The sequence below is a fragment of the Quercus suber genome, unplaced genomic scaffold (genome assembly GCF_002906115.3).
Source record: "Quercus suber isolate HL8 unplaced genomic scaffold, Cork oak 2.0 scaffold_377, whole genome shotgun sequence".
In the NCBI taxonomy this organism is placed as follows: domain Eukaryota; kingdom Viridiplantae; phylum Streptophyta; class Magnoliopsida; order Fagales; family Fagaceae; genus Quercus; species Quercus suber.
In genome coordinates this window covers 4,895-16,019 of record NW_027069829.1, presented here as the reverse complement: position 1 = coordinate 16,019, position 11,125 = coordinate 4,895, and the positions used below count along the sequence as shown (strand labels likewise).

At 33.8% G+C, this 11,125-nt stretch overlaps 1 protein-coding gene across 1 annotated transcript; it reads right to left on the bottom strand.

Annotated features, from left to right (window-relative positions):
- Positions 1–6,839: 6,839 nt before the first annotated feature.
- On the bottom strand, positions 6,840–10,631 carry LOC112006501 (probable leucine-rich repeat receptor-like protein kinase At5g63930). Its single transcript, XM_065760667.1, has 2 exons — positions 10,125–10,631; positions 6,840–9,998 (listed from the first exon to the last, which is right to left on the bottom strand). The coding sequence occupies exon 2, from the start codon at positions 9,939–9,941 to the stop codon at positions 6,855–6,857; it is 3,087 nt and encodes a 1,028-aa protein (XP_065616739.1). The 5' UTR covers positions 9,942–9,998; positions 10,125–10,631; the 3' UTR covers positions 6,840–6,854.
- Positions 10,632–11,125: the final 494 nt, after the last annotated feature.

The following is an 11,125-nucleotide window of genomic DNA, read 5'->3' as shown; positions in this document are numbered from 1 at the left end:
CTTTGGTGACAAGAGTTCATACGGATGTGCTATTTCCTATTTATAAGCCTAAAGAGAATAGATTAAAGCCACACACTAAATGAACTTACAACAATTTAGTGATTCTCTTCCATTAACTATACTATTATTTAATCCCGTGTATATGTACTGATACAATTAAAAATAATCACAATTATATAGATCAATTTATACTTTTTATTTTATTTTATAAAAGATGTTCAAATTGTACATGTTATTAGCTTACACATATTTTAAACCATACATTTTTAAAATATTTTATGGTTTCTCATTATTTATATATGTGTGTGTGTGTGTGATTTAGAATTTAATTGGATTTAGATTTTTTGATTTTTGTACCCAATAATTCACTTGTCTCAAAAATTAAAAAATTTGATGGACACGTGGCACAAATTTGGACTCTAATTGAAATCCAATTTAGAATCTAATTGGATTTGGACTTTTGAATTTTTACACGACACATGGCACAAAATTGAGAATTCAATTGAAATCTAATTGTTGTTGTTATTGTTGTTGTTGTTGTTATTGTTTCTTTTTTTTCTTTTTTCCTTTTCTTTTTTTTTTTGAGTTTTGACTTTTAATATATATATATATATACATATATAAAATCTAAAAACAAAAATCCAAACAAGCTTTTGAGTCATGGGTCCCACCATTTTTACTTATGAGTTCTGAAACAGAGTTATGGGTTATGGAAATCATAAATCCAAACACCCCTAAGGTTTGTGCGTCTGCGTTTTCCTTTTTTTTTTTTTTTTGGAGAACGTGTTTCTCAAACTTTATGTCACATCAGTGGGTCCTGTGCACTGTTCACAGACTCACAAACCTCTTTTTCAGCAACTTTTTCATTAAACATAGGTTCCACGACATTATTCACACATTTAAAATTTATTTGTTACAGTGTTTTTAATTTTCACCGGTATCCAAACAAACCCTAAGGGTCCATTTGGTTGAAGGGTGAAAAAGTGGAAGGGTAGAAAAAATTTATTTTCTCTAATTTTGTTTGATTGAGAGTGAAAAAGTGGAAAGATGAAAAAATGAGTTTGATTAAATTTACTTATATACCATTATTAAAGAATAATGCCCAATTAAAACAAAAAAAGTGACAAATAACCACAAAAAGAAGCAATCACCCAAATTTATTAAGAAAATAAAAATCATGTCCCAAAAAATCATGTCTAATTAATAAATAAATAAATAAATAAATTATCACGCACAGACCTTAGAAAATCAAAAGAAAAAAAAAAGGAAAAAAAAAAGAAGGGCAACATTACTACCCAAAAGAGGAAAAAAAAAAAAGGTAACTTTCCATAATAATAATAATAATAATAATAATAAGGCAACATTACTACCCAAGGGAGAAGAAAAAAAATAAATAAAGGCAACTTGAAGAAGCCTATGTGCACATGGGCATTTTTGTCAATCAAGTAAAAATTCATTTCCACTTAGTTTTCTCTCCATTTTGGAGAGAAAACATTTTAGTGGGTTCAGGGAGAAAATACTTAGGCCTCACTATTTATTTTTCTTCCTTCATACACAACCAAATACACTTCAAAAAAAATTTCATTCCCATTCTCTTTCCAAAATTTTCCATCCACCATATTTCACTTCCAAATAAACACACCCTTAAACATCTGCGAGCGTTTATTATTGATTTATTTTATATATGTATATATATATATATNAGAAATGGGTGAAGGAAAAAGAAAGAGAAAAATAGAGCAAATCCGATGAAGGGTAGAGAGGTGCAGCGAGAATCACCTGAGATGCTTGGCAAATCTGGTGGAGTGCGTTGTGTTTATCATGAAGAAGAAAGGAAGAAGCACCGGTGTGAGGAGTTAGAAAGAAAAAAAGAAAGAAAGAGAGAAGGAAGCTGTGGAGAGAAAGCAAGAAGTGAGGAAAAAAGAAAACAAAGGCAAAAGAAAGAAAGAGAAAAAGAAGGAGACATTGGTTCAGGAGTTGAGTTAACAATACAATGTAATGAGTCCCACCATGTGAATATAATTACAAAATTGCCATTGAAAACAAAGTTATGAAAACTGAAAACAACTCAAAAATTTCTCATCTTCATCTCTGGCTGTACGGTTAGGCAAGATGATGGCGCCTGGGTTGGTATGGTATTTTCATGGTGATTTCAAATTTCTGATCTGATTTGTAGGCGCTGAGTTTGGACTTGAGATGTGGTTGTGAGGTTTGGATTTTTGAGATGTTGTTATGGGTGTGGGGTTTGGATTTGTGATGTGGCTGTGGTGGGTTTGGATCTGAGATGTAGAGGAAGAGAAAGGTGAGAAAATGTGAGAAAAGTTTGCAGGGTTGCTCTGTTCTTCACGCATCTAGGTTTGGTTTTTTTTTGTTTTTTTGTTTTTTTTTTTTTGTGCCGAAGCTAGTATGGTATTTTATGAGAGGCGGAGTGAGGGTTTGAAGAGTTGAAGATTGGATCAAGGTGGAGTGAGCCGGGTAGGTTAACAGAAATCATGTATGGGCCTATGACCAGTGCTCAGGCATGAGTCCCACAAAAGTAAAAAATATTGAGCGATGAGAAGTTGAAAATATGTGCCAAACAGGTGGGGTATAAAAATTGAGTGAGGAGTGATAAATGATAAGTGACGAAAATTAAGTGAGTAGTGATGAGTGAAAAAAGAAAAAATCCAAACAGCCCTTTAGTTTCCAAACAGATACTTAGAGCATCTCCAGGGGCTTGGGCATCCGGCTCTAGTAGCCAAAATTTGGAGAATGTGGTGCACTGTAGATGCTCCAACATGCTCCAACAGCTTCGGCAAATGTGATTTTTTTTTTGCTAATGAACAGTAGCCCATCAGACTTGATGGGCTACTATTCATTCTTCAAATATATATTTTCTATTATAATAATGATGTGGTGTATAAAAAAATGTTGGAAGATGTGTAGTTGTTAAAAAAATAATAAATAATGAATGAAAAAATAATATTTAAATGAGATAGAGAATGGGATAGAGAATCTGTTGGAAGTGTATTTGAAAAAGTGAGTAGGCAAAAACTAAATGTCACTATTCATTAGCCAAACAGTACAAAAATTTGGCTAATCTGCTGGAGATGCTCTTAGGGTATCAAGTAAAAATTCATTTAAAAAAAATTAAATACTATAACATCTGAAACTATGCATGGAATTATACAATATTGCTTTTATTTTTATAAGCAGGTACAACATCTCATTATTCATGTATCTTTTTCTGAAGACAAACCCTTAGAATTGTTGCCAATCAGCCAAACAGGCAGAAATTAGAGATACATAACAATATCATGCAAGGGATATGTATACTGATATACTCATCTACAGAGAAGCCTTTTACTACTTTTGTAAATAATACTGAGGATAAATCAACCACTAGATATCATCTGGGCTGAACAAAATTACTACGTACATGTGTATAATCAAGGTTCATCGTCCCAATTAGCATCATGACTTGGGGAGCAATATGTATTTCGTCCTACTCCTTTCTGCTTATTGGACTCCGTAAGCATCAAAACAACTTCCCTCATTGTGTTCTCTGTAACTTTCATGGTGTATGCGTACTCTGGCATTAGGAAGATTACATATTACCAATAAAGTATTTTAATATATGCTCACGAAGCAATGAAACACAAAGTTATTCAGAGAAAATATAGTAACTAAAAGCCTTATATAGCTCAAGTTTCTGCTCTTCATAATTCATATCCTCCCTCTTATTTGTTGTAAGTATTGAATTAGAAATGATAGTAATTTCGTATATAGTATAATATAACAAAAGTTAAGTTTTACACACCGTGCTAACCTTGTTTAAAATATCAATGACTCATTAGAAGTCAAATACCATAATAATATAATAAAATTTTGACCCTAATAAATTTGTGTTTATGATTGTGTTATTTATTTATGACTGTGTTTATACATAAAACTATCAATTTAAACATTTAAAGAAAATATGATATGAAAAGATTCTAAATGGATGGTGTAAATATAGAAGGTTTGACATGATATCTGTATATAAGTTGCAAAAGAATCCCCTTTTATTTAAATCCTTTACTTTCCTTTAATTTTAATCCATATTTAAGCGTTGTGGTATTTAAAAATTCTTATGATCCTAACAAACCACACAAAATCAAATAAATGTCATGTGTCTCACTCAAGGCTAAAAAATGGAGGGAATTAGAGGGTTTAAATAGGAGATATTATCTCATAGAATTACATCAAGTTTAAGTTACACTGTTAGGACATATGTGTTTCACTTGTTAAGAACATATGTCATTTGTTTATGCAGTTGGCTAATCGTTTGACAAAACGCATTTTACTTGTAATTGGGTAGATCTAGGATGTGTTTAATACTTCAAGAAACATTTTGTTCAAGTCTAGTATTAAAGCCATGGAGATTAGACCAAGAAACAAGCGAAGAAAAGTTGTTCATTAAAGCTGGATAAATAGCTCGACACCTGTGCACAGATAGCTCGATAGCTGCTCGACACCTCTCGATATCTAGGCTATCTATCGAACTGATTGTTATCGCAATTTCGACACCTCTCAATAGCTAGGTGGATCGATCGAGAAAGTTTCTGTCTCCTCGACACCTGCTCAACATTTCCTTGATAGCTGTATCTGTCGAAGTTTAAAGCTCGGCACCTGCTCGACACCTTCTATCTATCGAGGTTACAAAAATCAGAATTTTCAGATCTGATTTTTGGGCTAGGCTTTTGTATTTGTGTAAAGTTTATTTTCTCACAACCCTAAACATATATAAGGTTTATTTTAGAGGCCATCACATAAGAGAATACAATGAGAACATATGAAAAAGGTGACCAATGCCTTATTCTCTCTAAAAGAAGCTACTATGTTTTTGCGTCTTAGAGTTTTGTAACCAAGTGCTTCTTGATCTTCATTGTTGATGAAGTAAAGAACTTTGCAGCCAACAATCTTCTTCTAGTTGGTGATTAAGTAGCATATTAGGATCCGCGCAATTAATTAGTCATGTATTTGAGATTTGTGCATCAAAGGGTGGCGTTCATATATTGAATAGTTCAAAAGTTCTAAAACGGTAGAAGGTTTCTGTTGTGAGTTCATTTACGGGGATTGTAGAGACTAGGGACAAAGGTTTTGTACTAGATCTGAAACTTCTCTTTACTATAGTGGATTGTTTTTCGGGAAAGTTTACTCCCAGGTTTTTTACTGTGAAACTAGTTTGTTTTATTGATTTTCTTGGGTCATCATATCTTGTCTTATTTATTTTTCCGCTGCATGATTTTAACATAATATTGATGTTTGTTTGTTTTAACAAGTTCTATTAATAATAAATCTAATTAACAACTTAGGTTTAAAATTTGTTAATTTTATCAACCGGGGTCTAAATTTCCCAACATACACCAAGTCTAACTTTAAGTAATGTTACATTACTTAATATTTTTAATTAGATGCGAATTTTATCAAATCTACTGTTGGATTCCATTATTTTTGTATATTTTCTACACTTGTAAAATTTCAAGATAATCAAATATTAAAAGGTATGTCATTAATCAATTGTTTAAAGTCAAGTTTTTGTAATTTAAAATAATGCATAAAAGATAAGTTTATGAATTAAATGGTAAATAATATTTGGTTGACATGCATGTTGAGAATGTAGAGAACATATAATCCAACGGTGAGATTTTCAAAATATGAAATCAATGACAAATTATTGGATGGTGTAACATTGTTTATAGTTACATCATGTGTAACTTGAACCCACCCATATTAGAATAATGATCTGAAATAAATTTGAGCTTTCAAAGCTTAGGTAGCAACGTTAAAAGAAATCAACAAAAAGTTATAAAGGTTTTCATTTTATATTGTACAAGTCGGTAACTTGTGCAATGTACAAAAGTTTTAACATAATATGATTTTTTTTCTCTCTCTCTCTTTTTATTTGGTCTATATATGAAATTTTATAATTACAAAAATTATTAATAGGCATTTATTGTAATTGTATTTGTACATATATGGAACAATATAATCAACCATTTAAAGAAGTGATTAAATTCTGTGAGGACTTAGTGTAAACCCTTTGGTTTAATTACATCCTACAATAAGGACATGCCACATTATTATATTACTAAAACATAAATACATCTAATTAAAAATGATAACATCTTAATAATACAATATTTCAAATTGTAAATAAAAGGCCGATGTGGTGTTATTAGGTGTGGTAGGGTGTATTAAGTTTTAAAGTAAAAAAGTTGATGTGGTAATGTTTTACACTCTATCCTTACCAAATTCGGACTCCTTAAAGAAATACGATGTGCCAAGAATTTTTTTTTTTTTTTGAGAAGTGATGTGCTAAGATTCTAATAAAATGTTTAAATATAAATTATATTTAAATTCAATTCAAATTTATTTATTAAAATAATGACATATAAAATTGTAGACTTCAAAACTTTATGTTGCACAAGAGGTGAAAAGGGCTGATAGGATAGCTTACCAGGGGCAATGTAGCCATAAGAACCAGCAACTGCAGACATTGATTTAGAATGTGGCAAGTCAATCACCTTTGCCAACCCAAAATCCCCAACATGAGCTTCAAACTTATCATCAAGCAAAATGTTATTGGACTTTATGTCACGGTGAAAAATCCTAGGCTTGCAATCATGATGCAAATAAGAAAGGCCCTCAGCAGCTCCAAGTGCAATGATGAACCTTGTTTGCCAATCAAGACTACAGGATGGTCCATGAAGTAACTCTCCCAAACTCCCCTTTGCCATGTACTCATAAAGCAAGAGACTGGCACCCTGGTGGTAGCAGAAACCATGTAGTTTTTTTTTGAGAAGTGATGTGCTAAGATTCTAATAAAATGTTTAAATATAAATTATATTTAAATTCAATTCAAATTTATTTATTAAAATAATGACATATAAAATTGTAGACTTCAAAACTTTATGTTGCACAAGAGGTGAAAAGGGCTGATAGGATAGCTTACCAGGGGCAATGTAGCCATAAGAACCAGCAACTGCAGACATTGATTTAGAATGTGGCAAGTCAATCACCTTTGCCAACCCAAAATCCCCAACATGAGCTTCAAACTTATCATCAAGCAAAATGTTATTGGACTTTATGTCACGGTGAAAAATCCTAGGCTTGCAATCATGATGCAAATAAGAAAGGCCCTCAGCAGCTCCAAGTGCAATGATGAACCTTGTTTGCCAATCAAGACTACAGGATGGTCCATGAAGTAACTCTCCCAAACTCCCCTTTGCCATGTACTCATAAAGCAAGAGACTGGCACCCTGGTGGTAGCAGAAACCATGTAGCTTTACAATATTTCGATGCCTAATTTTCCCGAGTGTCAAAATTTCAGCACGAAAGCTATTATCCACATTGTTGCCCTCTCTGTCTGATGCTAGCTTCTTAACAGCAATTATATGATCTCCAGGCAAGACAGCTCTATACACAGTTCCACAGGCGCCCTTTCCAATTACAAATCTGTCATCAAAATTATCTGTCGCTGCAACCAAGTCCTGGAAACTAAATCCTTCCTTTGGAGAGAAGTAGATGTCAGAAACAGGAGAAGAGAATTGTTTATCTTGCTTAGGAGCAACCGTGTCAATCGGACGTGCCATGAAATATATGATGACTGTGATAAGAATGAGAGAAACCCCACCAATGGCTGCTGAAATTATAGCCACAATTTTTCCTAAACGGTTTCTGTTCTCTTCTATATCTTGAGGTAAAAGAGGTGGTGGTGCTTCATTACAAGGCTTAAGAGGAGCACCACAAAGTCCTTTGTTTCCCATAAAGCTGCTGCTATCCATTTTCTGAATTTGTTTAAAGGGAGGTATAGATCCTGAGAGCTCATTGAATGAAAAGTTGCAGCCAAGTAAGCTCGAAAGATTCAGCAAAGAATCTGGAATTTCACCACTCAAATTGTTGTTGTTGAGCAGAAGGAACTCCAACAAATCAAGACTTTCAAGCTCATAGGGAATCTTTCCAGAGAGATTGTTATAACTGAGGTTCAATGCAATCTGCAAGCTCGAAAGGGTTCCCAATTCAGCCGGTATACTACCAGAAAATGAGTTACCACCCATTTGTAGCTCAGTTAAACGCAATAGCTTGCCTAGTGACACAGGTATTGTACCAGAAAGGTTGTTCTCCGAAAGTTTGAGAAGCTCCAATTGGGAAAGTGTTCCTACCTCATCTGGCAAAGCATCCACAAAGTTGTTGTGACTGAGATCTAGTCTTTCAAGCTTGTTGCAGCTGAAAATCTCAGGTGGAATCTTTCCAAAAAGAAAATTTGAAGAGACATTGAATGTAACCAACAAGGAGAGGTTACTAATTTCTCTTGGCAACTCTGATGTGAAGCGGTTGTATGAAAGATGAAGCCTTTGCAATCTTCCGCAGGTACCAATTTCTGGAGGAATAGGGCCACTGAACTCGTTCTGATCCAACTCAACTGCGGAGAGATTTACCAACTTGCACAGACTTAATGGAAAACTCCCTCTAAGTTTGTTTCCAACAAGACGAAGTTGCACCAATGTTTTGCAATTTAAGATCCCAGTTGGGATATTTCCTGTGAGCTGGTTGGATCCCAGGTTTAAGAAACTCAAATTAGAATTTTGGCAAAGATGACGTGGAATTCTTCCTGATAGAGAGTTCTCTGATAAATCGATCAACCAAATTGAACTATAAACTCCAAGTCCTTGAGGAATGCTACCCTCCAGTGAGTTACTGAAGAGTTGAAACTTACTCAAATTAGTCAGATATTGAAATCCAATAGGAATGGAACCGTTGAAATAGTTAATTGACAGATCAAGCTTACTCAAATTTTTCAAGCTGGTCAACTCATCTGGGATAACACCAGTAAACTTATTTGAAAAGAGATACAGCAATTGCAACCCGGTTATCTTAGTTAGCTCAATTGGCATCTGTCCTAACAAAGAGTTCTCTGAAAAATCGATCTCCACTGCTCGAGAAAGATTTCCAATCTCTCTTGGGATTGTTCCATTCAAAATATTTCTATACAGGTATAATTTTTCAAGAGCCACAAGGTTCCCAAGCTCAATGGGAATTGGTCCTTCAAGATTGTTCTTATAGAGAGCCAGAGTCGTTAGACTTGTGCAGTTGCCAAGCTCAGCTGGAATGGTACCAGAAAGCAAATTGGACACTAGGTTCAAATATGACAAATTCTTAAGCATTCCAATCTCTTTTGGTATCTCACCAGAAAACTGGTTTTCAGCAAGTCCAAGCCACTCTAAGCCCTGACATCCACTTATCTCTGGAGGCAAGCTTCCTGATATCAAATTCTGCCCAGCTCGAAAAACTTTCAATGTTTTAAGGTTTTCAAGAGATGGTGGCAATGATCCACTGATGTTATTGGAGTATGCAATCAATTCTGTCAAGGAAGAAAGGTTTCCAATCTCCGTCGGAAAAGGTCCAGATATTTTATTGTTGCACAAATTCAAGCTCTGTAAACAAGAAAGTCTACCAATTTCCTTAGGAATCTGGTCTTCAAATTTATTGTCGTTCAGGAGAAGAAACTCCAAAGCTGAACAATTTCCAATCTCTTTAGGTATTTTCCGAGTCAAATCATTAAAAGAAACATCAAGATAAGTCAAGTGAGCCAATTTGCCAAAGGCTGGAGACAAATATCCAGATAGATTCTTGGAATGCAAATCAAGAGCGTACACCACCGGATTGGAACCTTGGGTGCAGTTCACACCAATCCATCCACAAGGAGTTGAATCACTAGAATTCCAATTATCCAGATTATTAAAATTGTCAACAAGACTTTTTCTTATTTGTAGGAGGTATTGACCTTCAGTGTTAAGCCCTTCCAATGTACCAAACAAGAAAGCACCCACAATAACATATGTAGTGAACAAGTAATATGATATCATTCTCTCCATACTCATCAAATTCCACTGAAAACTATATCCCGGAGGTTGCATTCACAAGATGGATGACTATTGAATTTCCATACCATAGTGGACCATAACATGATTTACCTAGTTTAAGTATAAACACATTTTTCAGAAAACTTGTTTAAGTGTAAAAATGCGAAGCAATCATGTATGCAAGCATATGGATCAAACAAATAAATAAAAAGATTGAGAAAGACTCATTTTACGTACCTCTGAGTCTGTGATCAGTCAGTCAAAGAGAAACCATCTCAGTACTAAAATAAGAATTTTATGGGAATTCTTGCTAGCAAGGAGAAGTTGGATTCCCCAGAAGATTTTGCACTAAGGAAAAACCTTAATTTGGTTTTGACCTGAAATGAGTCATGCATTGAATATGGCTGATATTTTTGGGTTTTAGAGCATGAATCTAGTTCAACAAGTTGCAACTTTGTATAGTCTTAATAATGAAAACAAGTTCAATGGTTAGCACAAACAAGGGGGAGACTGAAGTGGAAGTCACTGTTGTTTGGTCAAACTCCCTCAAACAATAATGATATTGAAAAGTAATGGTTCATTAATTTTCACCCAACAAAATGATTTAGATGATTGCACTCTTTGTGTGAATGAGAATTATATGAGAGAGAGAGAGCCTCAAGAGAATGAGAATGTAATGGCCGACCAAGATGAAGCACGCTTTCTCCCTTCTCTCACTCGCCCTGTCTATTATATTTTAGTGCTTCCCACAGTTCATTCATTTCTTTATTACTTTCATGTTCTCTTTTGTTTTCACACACACAACACAGCACAAACCTATGATGATAATTCTAGGATAGTCTTTGAAAGCCATTATTGGTGTGGAAATATATATGGTATCATTTTCCTTTCATACACTGTCTCAATTTTTTGGTTTGTTTCGATATATATCTAGGTAGTTGAAGACATGAAAAATAGTAGTCATGGTTCTCATGAATTACACTTGGCTTTTTGACCCCAAATGGTCTTAGAGTTTTGCAATAGTTTTCCATTTAATAATGCTATAGATAAGGAATTTCTTATGGTGTTATATTAAAAAAATACTTGAGAGAGAATAATAAATAAAATAAACAAACAAACAAACACAATAATTCACCTTAAATTAACTTGTTCATTTATATAGATTTATTTATGTAGTTGTTTATTGTGTGTATCACCAGTCACTTGTTTATTTATTTACGTTTACGACATCTTTCTCC